The sequence below is a fragment of the Musca autumnalis genome, unplaced genomic scaffold (assembly GCF_047663935.1).
Source record: "Musca autumnalis isolate F117 unplaced genomic scaffold, ASM4766393v1 scaffold_5, whole genome shotgun sequence".
Taxonomy (NCBI): Eukaryota; Metazoa; Arthropoda; class Insecta; order Diptera; family Muscidae; genus Musca; species Musca autumnalis.
In genome coordinates this window covers 175,901,135-175,916,286 of record NW_027412088.1, presented here as the reverse complement: position 1 = coordinate 175,916,286, position 15,152 = coordinate 175,901,135, and the positions used below count along the sequence as shown (strand labels likewise).

The 15,152-nt window shown below is 35.1% G+C and overlaps 1 protein-coding gene across 1 annotated transcript; it reads right to left on the bottom strand.

The window, feature by feature from the left end:
* Window positions 1-5,869: 5,869 nt before the first annotated feature.
* On the bottom strand, window positions 5,870-14,908 carry LOC141406166 (uncharacterized). Its single transcript, XM_073991354.1, has 6 exons — window positions 14,768-14,908; window positions 14,146-14,687; window positions 13,969-14,090; window positions 6,846-6,891; window positions 6,170-6,700; window positions 5,870-6,093 (listed from the first exon to the last, which is right to left on the bottom strand). The coding sequence occupies exons 1-6, from the start codon at window positions 14,831-14,833 to the stop codon at window positions 5,940-5,942; spliced, it is 1,461 nt and encodes a 486-aa protein (XP_073847455.1). The 5' UTR covers window positions 14,834-14,908; the 3' UTR covers window positions 5,870-5,939.
* Window positions 14,909-15,152: the final 244 nt, after the last annotated feature.

Below are 15,152 nucleotides of genomic sequence, written 5' to 3'. Positions count from 1 at the left end.
CAAAATTGCGACCTGTAGCGTGATTACAAGGTTTAGATGGACAGACGGACGGACGGACACACATGGCCAGATCGACTCAGCTCGTCGAGACATTCATTTTGGTATATATAAGTATGGGTCTACGACCATTATTTCGATGCGTTACAAACTTTTTGGCCAAAACCAACTTATAATACCATCCCCACATAGTGGTGTAGGGTATAATGAATGTCTCGACGAGCTGAGTCGATCTGGCCATGTGTGTCCGTCCGTCCGTCTGTCCGTCTGTCCATCTAAACCTTGTAATCACGCTACAGGTCGCAATTTTGATCGGATCGTCACGAAATTTTGGATGTTGATGGAGGTCCCGGAGGGGAAGAAGCCTATTGATTTTGGTGATGGTCGGATAATATTTAGGGGTCAGAATGGGCAAAAAACTTATGTGGATAAAAAGACAACGTTTTTTTCCAAAGCGAATATCTCAGCTTCTATACGGGGTATACCAAAAGCAACCTGACAATAAAAGTAGAAAATATCACCTTTCTAATGATGTAAAGTAGGTTCTCGTGGGTGATCAAATAACGAAGGTATCACAATAGTCGCAAATAAAACCCAAATTTTCATTTTTGCGATTTTAATTATAATGACGAATATCACAGCTTTGGTTGGAGACTTTCCAAAAGCAAAGCCTGGCTACGAAAGTAGAAGATCCCATCTTTACAATGATGTAAACTAGGTTAGCGTAGGTGGTCACATAACGGAGATATCACAATAGTCGGCAATACATCCCATTTTTTCATTTTTTTGTAATCACGCTACAGGTCGCAATTTTGATCGGATCGTCACGAAATTTTGGGGGCTACAGAGAAATAAGTTAATATTCAGGGGTCGGAATGTGACAAAAAAATATTTGGAAAAAAGACCAACGTTTTATTTCAAAGTTAATATCTCCCTTCTGTAGGAGGTATATCGAAAGCAAAACCTGGCAAGGAAAGTAGAAAATATCACCTTTACAACGATGTGAAGTAGGTTGTCATAGGTGGCCAAACAACAGAGATATCGCAATAGTCGGTAATGCATCCCTTTTTCCATTTTTGTGCAATCACATTACGAAATTTTGGGGGTTGATGGGGGTCTAACAAAGAAAGAAGACTATTGATGGTTGGCATACATCCCACTTTTCCAGTTTTTATTTGGGTTGTACTGTCGATGCACTTAAATGCGTTTCAAAAAAATTGACCTGTGTTAATGAAGACATTCAGAGCCAAGGCGCTAAGCTATCCCAATTTTAATATTTTGAATTTTATTAGTCAAAAGCTTATGAACAGGGGTAGTGGTGTAGGGTATCACATAGTCGGCCCCTACCCGACTATAGCCTTGGTTCATCTGTTTAAAAATAAAATAGTTTTCCATAATAAACGTCGATTTCTAAACTAAATATTTTTCCATTATAAACCTGGATTTAAAAAAATACTTTTCCATAACTAACGTGTTTTTTTTAAATATTTTCCATAATAACGTGGATTTTTAAAAAAATATTTTTTTCATAATAAAATTGGTTGTAAACAAGTAAAAAAGTATCAGTCGGCTTTGCCGACAGAGGTATACCCTCAGCCTGTGTATATTGAAACAATTTTTTCCCAAAATACGTAGGTATTTAGGGGGTTTTAAAAATTTTGGGCGTTTGAACAGACAAAAATGTTGATTAGGATTAAAGATCAAAAGTTTTGCGGAGGAGATACTAAAAGGAATGGATCGACATTGACCGTTATGGAAGTGGAACTCCAGCCGCAACATATCGTCGGTGTCATGCTTAAGTGTTCCATACGCCATTTGCCTGTTTTGAGATAATTGCATTTTAATGTTTTGCGTCACAACTGTAAGGAGCTGGCTAAAGCAAATATTTATATTTTTGACTTGAAATATTAATAATAGTATATAGAACATATTTGCAAAAATTTAGAGGAATATATATTGGAATATAAAAGTTATAGAGATTTTTTTAAAAAAAGAATTTTTGTCGATTTGTTCCATATCCGCACTTATGACACAAATGTGAAATATTGTAAATCACATGGAACAAAGTGACAAAAAATTTTTCCATCTTTGCCTCAATAAATTAAATACTTCTAAATCGAAAATTAAAATTCTGATTTTTGAAATCTGTTTTTAAACTTGTAATTTTTTAAAATATTAATTTCATAGCTGAAAAAATTGATGCTTTCCCGTCGAGACGTGCATATCTCGGAAACTAGAGCAGATAGGAGAAAGCCGACTAGAAATTCAGAAAGAGCATACCGGAAAACCCTAGAAACCACATGTACCTCAAAATGTTAAAAATGGCGTATGGAACACTTAAGCATGACACCGACGATATGGTGCCATAGGGGGGACTCTTCGGTCTGTTTGCTCAAGAAGTATGGACTTGCCCCTAAGAAAACTTTTGCCATCGTAAACGGGGCAGCGAATGCAAGTTGCTTCAACAAAAATCAAAGTGATTCGATATCACGTCTTAAAGTGAACTTATCCGAAATTTTGTGTGGGAGGTACCGGATGGAGTGGACAAAAATAGTCCATATTTGAACCTGATCTATATCTGGTAGATATATTAGGATGTGTAAAGTATAGACCAATTCGGCCACTCCCTTCAAGAGTTACCGTACGAACAATTTTTCCGAACATTTTTGAACTTTTGTGGGGGAGGTACCTTAAGGAGTGGACCGATATGGCTTATCTTCAAACTTAAACTATGTTTGGACAAAATATTACTAAGACCATATTTTGGACCGAATCAGCAGATCCGTTCGAGAGTTATCTTGCGCTCTAACCACCAGAAGAGACACCTATTATTATTGGTGATGATCGTGAAATATTTAGCGGGTGAAATGGACCAAAAATATAATTTTTATCAGATTTTGTATCTGCTCTGCAGGACGCAATAATAGTCCGATCGCCTCGAAATTTTAACTAAGGTAATATGACAATAATATGATAAAGAAGAAGATTGTAATTTGAGTTAGTGAACAGATGATATTTAGAGGGTTAAATGGACCACAACTTTTGTGTGAAAATGGAAGATACATTTCGCCCACGTAAATAAAATTTGAAGGTCATTTCTTGACCTTCCCATTGATGCCAATTATGTTGATTTACGTGCTCAGATAATAGAGTTGCAGCCTAATATATCCAGTTATTTGTTTGTAGTGTAATCAGAAGCACGCTGAGATCGCAATTATAGATCAATGGTCATGAGATTTTGTACGATGTAAGAGTTTAGGTCGAAGAACATGCCTACAATTTGAGATGATGATCTCATATTATCTAGCGGGATAAATGGACCATTGCATTTATATGAAAAATATAAAAATTTTAAATTTGGTCCATATTTTACTTCCTGGAGGTCATATACAAGCAAAGTAGCCTACAAATAGAAAAAGAACTACTGACTTTTCCCCTGATGCAAATTGCAATAATGTGTCTCCTGGGTTTAAACATATTATTGATATCACAATATATGTATATCCACAATGAACTATTTTCCAAATACCCTGAAATGCACAAAATCGCGTGCATTTCCAAGCATATGTATGGTAGAAGTGCACTTTTTTGGACGTTAGATTTTCAATAAACTGACAGAGTTTCCTTTGAAAAGTTTTATATTATGTTTTGTATATTTTCCACATTCAACGACTCATTCTTCATTTTTCACTCTCTTCCCAATTACCATTTATTTATCCGATGCCTGTCATATTTTATAATTAGATTTTTGCACATATCACTTTCATTTATTTCCTGCTAATGGAAAATTATGTAAATATTTGATTGAAATTAAATATTTAATTTATATTTTTAGCTTTTTGTGTGAAATTACAAAAATAATTAAAAAACAATAAAAATAAAAAAAAAAATTAAAAACAAATATGCATGTGTACTTTTCAATACACAATGGTAATAAGAGATAACTTAGTGATATTATTAGAATTATGAATTTTAATGAATTGGAAAAATGGCATAAATATTCCAATTAGAATGGACACACACATGCTGAAGTTTTGTTGCCAGGGGCAATAGAATGCATTTTCTGTAAAAACAAAGGAAACAACTAACTATAATATTTATAAATTACAAATATCAAAAAGGTAAATGGATACATATGTATGTAAGTACATACATATGTATGTAACACACATACATGCGAAAATATGGCAATTACATTTTAAACATTTAATAGCAGGCAATTAAAATAAATTTAATGATTTACGTAATGAGAAAAAAATTATTATTTTTTTTTATATAAAAAAATTAAGAAAAAATTATTTTGTATCCAAATCCTTTGGGAAGACTGACAATGGGCAAAGTGGAAAAGAAAATCAGAAAATTGTTAATGTGTTCCTTAAACCCACTCACTGGGTATTTGCCTCTTTTATCACCTTTTAGCCTTCACTTTAAACAAAAAATAAATTAAATTAATGTTTATTAAAATTGTTTATTGTTATTTTTTTTAACGACACCCAAAAACTTATTTGTCTTTTAAACAACTTACTCACTTTTGCCGAACGTTAATAATCATTTACATTTTGAGCGATCTCTCACTCTCTCCCTCTGCCTCTCTAACATGACTTTTATTTTCTGAAAATGCCAGAGGAGCCACACGAACCAACAACAACAACAAGAAACTTAAAGAATTTCCTCAAGTTTCATGTTCGCCAAAAATTTCATTTCCTCTGTATTTGTCTTTCATGTCCTTTGTGAATGTTGCCGCTGATGTTGCTGTTCCTGTTGCTGCTACTGCTGCTCTTGTTGTTTGTTAAGGAAATAGTAAGGACTTTTTTAATGAGAAAACTTTTGTTTTCTGTTCTGCTTTTTTACATGTAAACGCCACAAAGAAATACCAACAGCAGTGTCATCATCAAAAACATCATCAGTAACAGAGAAAACATCGCAGAAAAAATGCCAATGGAATACTCAAAGTGAAAAACTGAAAAAAGTAAATATACTGAAAATAAAAGGCTTGCAGTCATGTTTGAAATGACATTGTGGTAATGGATTTTTCAGACTATCAGCGCTATAAAAGAGAATTTTTTTAGATACATATGTATATTTTTCCAAGGAACATCAAAGTTTTTTAGAGAATATTTTTTGAAAAAAAATTTAAAAAATCTACGTTTTATTTGGCTGACGTTGGCTTGAAAAAATCTTTAAAAAATCCACATTTTATTTGGCTGAGGTTGGCTTGAAAAAATCTTTAAAAAATCCTCGTTTTATTTGGCTGAGGTTGGCTTGAAAAAATCTTTAAAAAATCCACGTTTTATTTGGCTGAGGTTGGCTTGAAAAAATCTTTAAAAAATCCACGTTTTATTTGGCAGAGTTTGGCTTGAAAAAAAATCATTAAAAAATCCACGTTTTATTTGGCTGAGGTGGGTTTGAAAAAATCTTTAAAAAATCCACGTTTTATTTAGCTGAGGTTGGCTTGAAAAAATCCACGTTTTATTTGGCTGAAGTTGGCTTGAATTTTTTTTTTAAAAAATCCACGTTTTATTTGGCTGAGGTTGGCTTGAAAAATTCTTTAAAAAATCTACGTATTATTTGGCTGAGGTTGGCTTGAAAAATTCTTTAAAAAATCCACGTTTTATTTGTCTGAGGTTGGCTTGAAAAATTCTTTAAAAAATCCACGTATTATTTGGCTGAGGTTGGTTTGAAAAATTCTTTAAAAAATCCACGTTTTACTTACATCTCGGAACGGGTAAGACGAGACCACATGTATGCAATTCAAAGCAACCATCATAACACAATTGCCACACAGTGACCCCTCCCCAACAAAATTCACCAAAATCTGTAAAATTGACGAACACAATTACTAGGATGTCATTACAAATTATTATTCGGGTAGTTTTCTTAGTTTCTTAGTTATATGTTCTTTATTTATTTGGGAATAGCTAAAAAATACATAGTTATTCCAATTACTTTATACACCGTATTTTCATCTGTACGTATTTAAGTGACTCATTTAGTCCTCTAAAGGTACTCCACGTAATACCACTGCCACGTTTATCATATGGTACTAAACCTGTCTTGTAATAGAAACCATTCAAATTGCTGAAGATACTGGAGTTACTGCAAAAGATAAAATACGAAAGGCAAGCTAGGTTAATTAAATATATCATTCAGATTTGCGTGAAAGTGAACTTACTGCAAATTACATTGCCAATGCCACCAACCACCCATAAATAAAGACGCACAATGCTTGTTATCATTTCTATCATTATCCTGATCGTATGTTGAAAATCTGGCAGCGGAGTGTAGCCATACATCTAGTGAATCTCCAACATTTGACTGAACATAATCTTCTATTGATAATTCATATTTCGCACGCTCATCATCAACAAAAAAATCTTTATAATGGCTATATCCCCAGGTATTATCAAAATCTTGCATTTCTATTTTCAGTTCAGTGGATCCTTTTGGTACAGTTAGAGCATGAATCTTCTCTAAACCTAGCCAAAATTCACCATTCAAATCGCCAAAACCATTTTTGTATTCTTCCCAATTACGTTCAAACGATATCGTACCGTTTATTATTCTTTGTATAACTATCCAATCATCATCACATGCAACCCAAAATGATTTTTCACCATAGCTCTCTTTTCTTATGCGGCATTGTTTGCCACGACAATTAAAGGGATTTGAATTGGCACAAGAGTCGGGCAGTAAGAGTTTAGAACTGTAAATAGACAACAAAAATAAAAAATTGTATAGGCTAATGAGGAACTGAAGCAAGGATGCCGAAATACTTTTTAATATTTTTGGTATTTCTGAAATTTAGTTATTCGTGATATGAATGAACTATTAGAGTGGCAAATACTTACCAAGTTAGCTGGGACCCATTATTTAATTCACACACTACCGGTTCATCTGTTCCGAAAAAAAAAACAAAATAAAAAATAGCATACAATGTGAGAATAAAACAAAAACAAGTGCAAAGTATTACTGTCAATTTGTTATTCTTTTTCTATGACCACAACCTTCACAACTATTAAAATTTGATTTGGTTCATATAATCTTAGATCTATGTGTTTGTCTGTTGGTTTGGTAAAGACTCATTTCAAGTTGGCCAAAGTACAATATGTTGGAAAATATGTGTAAAATGTTTCAAATAAGGCAAATGTTAAAAGATCTTTTGAAAAATGTGGTAGAGTGTAAAACATTATTAGAAGGGTATCTGTTCGAATCAAAAAATCGCCATTCCCGGGAATCTGGGATTTCTCGGGAAATTTTAAAATACGAGAGTGGATTATATTTGGATTATATATTTCCGTGATATTTTATCTTGCCATAGTAACTTATATGAACAATATTTTGCGGGCTCAAAAATGGATGACACGTTTTCACTCTATCGATTAAAAACGAAAAAATGTGGAAAAATGCACCATGTTGCCCTGACCAGACCGTTTTCATTATTCAAAGCTAATGACATCGCTCTATGGAAAGTGATTTGGCTCAAACAATGAAGTTATTGATCAGAAATTCCAATTTTATGAACCTCGAAAATCGTATGTATTATTCTTATGCTTAAGATTGCTTGAGACAAGTAAGAAAGTATCAGTCAGCAGTGCCGACTAAGATATACCCTCAGCCTCGGACCTAAAGAAAAGAAGCAAACACAAAATTTCTGACGTTTCTAGGGGCTTTTTTGAGTTTTTGAGCCAATTTCTTAGGAAGTATGTATTTGCCCCGAATAAAAATGCGTACCGTTTTAACTAGGTCTGCACACAAAACAAACTTTTAACTGCCAAACTTTTAAAAGAGAGTGTGGGAGATTTCTCCCTTCGACGGTTATCTTACGTAATACCAAATGTAATTAGTATCGGCAGTTTTGGTATTTTTCAGATTTTGTGCTTTTACCTCAGGAAGAGTGGACTTGCCCTCCCAACAAAAGCTGCGCCGTCGTAACAGGGCAATCAAGTAGAACTTTTTGGAAAGAATTGCAAAACGATTCGAGATGAGCTGTTAAACTGCACTTATCCTAAATTTTGTGTTGGAGGTACCCGAAGGGCTGGACCGATATAGTCCATATTCAAACCTGATACATGACTAGATGAAATAATACGATATGCAAAGTTTGGACCAATCAAAACTTCCTGCGGGTGTTATCTTGCCAATTTTCCATTTTAGTTGTTGTCGTCAAGGTTTCTTGGAGCTTTTAAGACAAAAATTTGTACCGTCGTAAAGGAGGACTTAAAGACAATTCCTACATTCCTGTAACTTATATTACCATATGCAAAATTATGACCGATTCGGTTATTCCCTTCGAAAGTTATCCTGCGCACCATTTTAGCGTTAATTGTTGAACTTTTGTGGGGAAGGTACCGGAAATAGTGGGCCATTGATATGGTCCATCTTCGAACTTAAACTAAGTTTGAAAAAAATCTCGAATGCCAAATATTTGACCTGATCGGTGGCTTCGTTCGAAAGTTATCGTGCGCACCAGCCCGCCGAACCCTCTTTAGCCCAATGGCTGAGGGTATAAACATGGGACTTTAAAATAGAAAATATTCTTTCGCACTTAAATAAAACAGAATAAAAATCCGTCGTTATAGTCCATGTTTTTGGTACGGCTCTTATAACTTTTTCCCTGAAACACTTTGGTAGATCAATGTTATTTCCAAATCTTTTCTAATTTATTGATTCTGTAAAATCTAATCGAATTCTGATTCTATGGTATAAAAGTGATGCGCATAGTTTATTCATTCATTCAATATTAGTTGTGATAAATGTAAAAAGATATTTCTCGATTTCCCGGGAAATATGGTTTTGTTTCCCGGGAAAATCCCGTAACCAAAAAACCGAGAATTCCCGGTGCGGGATTTCCCTACCCAAAACTCTAGTAGTTTGTCATCGACACTCTATTTCAGCCAAGATCATCCATATACGTTAACGTGACTACAACAACAACACACGTTCTCTTTTTTTCTCATCTGCCGTGGTTTAGCAAAGGAAAGACACTCTCAGAGAAACAAATGAACAAAATAATTTGAGCATCAATGCTCTATTTCCTTCTCATTCTCTCTTGCTATTTCAATAACAATATCAGTACATGAATAGTATAGAAACAACATAAAAGAGAGAGAGAGACAAAAAAACGCAGAACAATATAAAACGTACACTTATTGCAAATATTGAACTGGTCAGAAAGAGAACAAAACTAAAGTAAATTAGTCCAGGTATCGGCATTAATACAAACGCATTGTTTGCGGTCTCACGCATACTACTCTTTCTCGCTCTCTCCACAAACATCGCACAGTGCGAAATATGGGAACGTTACTCAAAAATTAAAGTACATAAAACTAATGAGATTCTTGTTGAATTCTATTGCTAAGTATCCCATGACCAATACCTCATATTCAGTTTCGCGATTTACACCGCGAAACAACTAGAAATGCACTTTAAAGTTGCACTTTTGTTTTACAATATTTATTATAACCTACACCACTATGTGGAAGGGGTATTATAAGTTTGTTTTGAAAAAAAAAAAAAAATCATGTAACACCGCGAAATATTCGTCGGAGACCCCCAATGTGGTATACCAATCTTCATATCTCGGCGAGATAAAGCGATTTTGGGATGTGTGTCCGTCCGTCCGTCCGTCCATTATAAATTGTAATCAAACTCCAGGCCGAAATTATGGACCGATCGTCACGAAATTTTGCATGGAGGTCGGGTTTAGACCAGAATAGACACCTATTCTTATTGGTGATGATCGTGAAATATTTAGCGGGTGAAATGGACCAAAAACATAATTTTTATGCGATTTTGTAGCTGCTCTGTTGGTCGCAATAATAGCCCGATGGCCTCGAAATTTTAACTAAGGTAAGAGTATATGACAAAGAAGAAGCTTGCAATTTGAGATAGTGATCAGATAATATTTAGAGGGTTAAATAGACCAAAACTTTTGTGTGAAAATTTTTAATATACAGCTTATATATGTATTCCTGGAAGATACATTCCGCCCACGTAAATAAAATATGGAAGGCCATTTCTTGACCTTTCCATTGATGCCAATTATGTTGATTTACGTGCTCAGATAACAGAGTTGCAGCCTAATATATCCAGTTATTTGTTTGTATTGTAATCAGAAGCACACTAGAGGTCGCAATTATAGCTCAATACTCACGAAATTTTGCACGAGGTAAGGGTTTAGGTCGAAGAAGATGCCTACAATTTTGGATGATGATCCGATATTATTTAGCGGGTGAAATGGTCCATTACATTTGTATGAAAAATATATAAATTTTATTTTTGGTCCATATTTTTGTTCCTGGATGGCATATACCGAAAAGTAGCCTACATATGGAAAAATAAATACTGATATTTCCCCTGATGCAAATTTTAATAATGTGTCTGCTAGATAATGGGCCTACTACCTAATATATGTATAATGGGTTTTGTGTAGAAAACCACAATTTCCTCCCATGCTACAAATTGTCTCAATCATGACATAGGATTTTTCAGTTCAGTTGTCCAAATGGGTCGCCTCGCCTCCTCAGGATTTTAGATAAAGGGGAAACATACAAAATACGACCAAAGTTGTGTCTCATCGAAATAATGGCCTTAGACCCCAAGTATGTTTGGGCGAAATCCGTTTCAGACAATTTGGAGTCGATTTAGCCCTGTTCGTTCATCTGTCTCTCTTACTGTCTAGCTAGCTGGTGCGAATGATATCTCTCGAACAGATCTACCGTTCGTAATATATTTCTTAATATTTTTCCCAAACTTAGTTTAAGTTCGAATATAGGCTATAAAGGTCCACACCTCCCCCAAAAAGTTGAAAATTTTTTTCGAAAAATTGTGTGAACGATAACTGGCAGTTTGTCCTTGCAGCCGCCTTACGATGGTATAATTGCAATGCCAAGTACATACTTCCTGAGATTATGGCCGAAAATGGCAAATCTGCAAGATAACTCACAAAGGGATTTTCTGATTGGTCCAATCTTTGCACATCGTATAATTTCATCCAGTCATGCATCAGGATGGAATATGGACTATATCGGTCCCGCCCTATCGAGTTTTTGATATGTGACCTAGTTTTTGTCGACGAGTCCGAACGGCGTGTCCTAAGTTGCCACTTGTAGAGACGTTTTGCAGGGCTGAAATACTCAAGAAATTTCGCCAACATTACTAAGGGGTATTTTGCCACCGTTGAAAATGTGATGTGGCCAGGCCTGGGAATCGAACCTAGAGGTTGTGGTGTAGGGTATCACGTAGTCGGCCCCGTCCGACTACAGACTTTGCTTACTTGTTTTTTTAAATTATTTTAACTTTTTAGTAAATACACTTTTTTTGACCACTGAGAACAAAACTATAGTCAATTTAGGCCTAAAATTTAAAATGCCAAATTACAGCCTATTCGGGTTACAAATTAAGATAAAATCCTTAAAACACTTGAAATCAGGTGGTACCGCTATATGGGGGCTATACCAAAATTTGTACCTATCTCCATCATATTTAGTGAGGAAGTTTCTGTACCAATGGAGGGTCCTATTGCCAAGTTACAGCCAATTCGGCCTAAAATTGAAGATAAAATCCTCATAATACTTGAAATCGGGTGGTACCGCTATAAGGGTGCTATACCAAAACCTGGACCTATGTTCACAATTTGTGGTGGGGACATGTCTGTATAATTGGAAATCCCCAATACCAAATGACAGCTAATTCGGCCAAAAATGAAGATAAAATCCTCAAAATGCCTGAAATCGGGTGGTACCGCTATATGGGGGCTGTAGGAAAAAATGGGCCCGTATTCATGTATTGTCATCCAAATCTGAAAAGTGTGCAAAGTTCTAGTTCGATTGGTCAACTGCAACTGCGTTAAAAATGAGTTACTAGATTTGAACTAAATCGGGTGGTGCCGCTATATGGGGGCTATAGGGGAAAATGGACCCATATTGGAGTTGGTTTCATATTCATGTATTGTCATCCAAATCTGAAAAGTGTTGTGCAAAGTTTCAGTTCGATTGGTCAACTGTAACTGCGTTAAAAATGAGTTACTAGATTTGAAATGCAAGTTAAATAAAACACTGTAAAATTGACCAATCTTTGTTTTAATTTCATATTTATGTATTGTCATCCAAATCTGAAAAGTGTGCAAAGTTTTAGTCCGATTGGTCAACTACAACTGTGTCAAAATTGAGTTACCAGATTTGAAATGCAACTTAAATAAAACACCGTTAAAACACTATAAAAATGGACCAATATTGGTTTTGATTCCATATTCATGCATTGTCATCTAAATCTGAAAGGTGTGCAAAGTTTCAGTTCAATTGGTCAACTGCAACTGTGTTAAAAATGAGTTACCAGATTTGAACTAAACGGACACCAAAGCAAGTTAAATTAAACACTGTAAAAATGCGGTAGAGTGTAAAACATTATTAGAAGGGTATCTGTTGATGTGAGAAACGCTACAGTGCCATCACTGCTGTCTACACTGAACATACCTTACATAAACTTTGTTCCTCATTGTCCATCTTTCTTATTATTTTTCTCTCTCTCTCTGCTCAGTGGCATCACTGCAGTCTACATTAGTGATCACTTCCTTACGGTAGCGTAAAAACAAACCACACGTATTCTCTCTTTATTTCTGATTTGTCAATGCTTAGCAATGGGGAGAGTGTCTTACCACTACTAATACACCAACTATTCTCAGCACCCCTGCTCTACACTAGGGCTGCTCAAAGGGCGCACTTCTGCTGTTGATGTGTGTCAATTTGCTCACTCACACAATTGAAAAAGAGAGCTTTTGTTTTTGAAATGAAAATTTTCAATACACACATTTTTTCCATTACACAAGACAAACCAACATTACTCGAACAATACATCATATTTGAATTATAAATTCTTATGTAGCCACTGGAGAATAAACGAAACTTGATTCTCTTGAAAATAATGAATGTGTATGCTAATTATTAGCTTATCCGTGTAATTGTAGAATGTATTTATTCGAATTGTTTTTCGTAAATTTTATAAAATCATACTGAATGGTATGTTGGGAAACTATAAAAATGTTTGTGTTTCAAAACCAACACAATAACAAAATGTGTTTGTAGTTGTATGAACAGCCCTAGTCTACACCAAACATACATCACATAAAGCAGGTGTCGGCACTCATACAAACGCATTGTTTGCGGTCTCACGCATAAGACTCTCTCTCTCGCTCTCTCCACAAACAGAATGTGCGTTAATCATCGGTGTCCAAAATAAATCAGAGAAAATTGATGGGAGAGTAATGTACCTTTGCTCTCATTTGAATTCGTTATTCTCTGTTGTTACGACAACGTGCAGGCGTGGACATCCCTAGCGTTAATGCATTGCTAAAATTAAAAATCATTGAAACAAGCGACAGCAGAACCTTCTTCATTGACTTCTGAACGAAGACTGAAATGGTGGTTGTTATTCTCATCAAGGGCACGTGTGCCCCTTTTTGCCGGATGCTGATATAAAGGTTGTTTCTCATCTACACACTATCTTCTTCTCATTATCTCTTGTTATTTTAATAACAATATCAGTACAAGAAGAGTATAGAAACAACATAAAAGGGAGAATAAAAAACGCAGAACAATAAAAAACAGGTATCGGCACTAATACAAACTCATTGTTTGCGGTCTCACGCATACGCTCTCTCCACAAACAGTGTGTGAATTTTAAGTGAATTTTATTATCACTGTGAGTAGTCAAGCATAAAGGTGTGATAGTAGTTTTCTTACGGCCATTTAGCTCTGGAGGAGAGACTTGTTGCGATAGCCCTGTATATTCTACTAATTTTGGAGCAGAACACCACACCAGCCTGCGACAAACAGTTTGAAATTATCAATATTCGCAATTTTTTGCTGGCAAAACGAGTTGGCCATGAATTATGGATCCGTGGTGGCCAACTTTTGGCAGAGTCGTTGAGTAACCCCTCCCCCCAACACTATTATTTGGAAATCCAACACTTACCTTCGCTAAGCATATCCGTAACATAAGCAGTGGGGCTTAAATAAAGAGGCGTAAGTTTACTGTAATCCGGGTCACAACTAAAGGTGTTGTTGTTTTTTGTTGCACATTGTGATGTATTTGAGCTGCAAATAATAATTACAAAATAACGTGGTGGGAAGGATAAATCAAAACACTTACCATATTATGTGAGAACCATTAAAAAAATTGCACTCTTTCGGTTCACGTTCTTTATGAATGTCCGTAACATAAATAACAGGGCTGAAATGTGGACTGCAATCAGTTTCATTGAACTTGATATCAGTTTCGTGGGAATTTATAGTTGACGTTGGATAATTCTGCTTATTTTCAAGAATTGTGGTAGGCTCAATCATTTCACCGTCTTCTTCATTTGCCAAGGAATTTTCTCCATTTGAGTTTATGGTGGCCTTTGGTGCATTGTTAATCTCCAGTAATTCCAGCTTTTCCATTACTGTTACCTGGTTATTTTCATAGATATCCATTCTAGCAAAAAGTTCATCTAATGCAGTTTTCTCATTAAAATTTGGTAATTTTTTCTCTTTCAACAATTTTATTTCACTTAATACTTGATCAAGCTTTTTTTCAACTACTTCCGCTTTGCCAATACCGTGGACTACCATAAAATTAATAATTTGCAAAATTTGACTCTCATTCGAAGAATTTACCGATTGTGGACCATCATCGTTATGCTCCTTGAGTTTCTTTTATGTAATTATTGAAATAAGAAAAAAAATTAAATGAATATTTATTTGAATTATTTAAGCAACTCAAATTCACTTACTTGTGGCACATTGCCAGCCGTAACAAGGCACCACAATAATGCAGAGACTACCGAGCGACACAACATGTCACGAGGAAAAGTAAAATTTTTCTAAACATTTTCCCACGTTGCAAATATTTAAATATTATTTCATGGCTGCAACTGATCGGAAGAAATTGTTTTATGAGTCTCCACAATAAGATGGAGGGTATATTTACTTTATAGTTCCGTTTGTAACACGTCGAAGTATTTCCAGTCTATATGTATTTGTCCTTCGAGCGGGATCAGTGGCACAACCAGGAAGATAAAGAACTTGAAGCGACCAATTGGGAAATAGAGGACCATGAATAAGACTGTCCAAATTGACTTGAAAAAAGCTGAAGCCATTTTACTTCAAACAAGTTTT

What these genes read in the sequence shown, in the direction of transcription:
- LOC141406166 (XM_073991354.1), bottom strand. Translation starts at nt 14,833, where the DNA reads ATGTTGTGTCGCTCGGTAGTCTCTGCATTATTGTGGTGCCTTGTTACG. An exon ending in CGGCTGGCAATGTGCCACAA is followed by an intron (nt 14,688 to 14,767) that starts GTAAGTGAATTT and finishes ATTACATAAAAG; the next exon opens with AAACTCAAGGAGCATAACGA. An exon ending in TACGGATATGCTTAGCGAAG is followed by an intron (nt 6,892 to 13,968) that starts GTAAGTGTTGGA and finishes TTTTCGGAACAG; the next exon opens with ATGAACCGGTAGTGTGTGAA.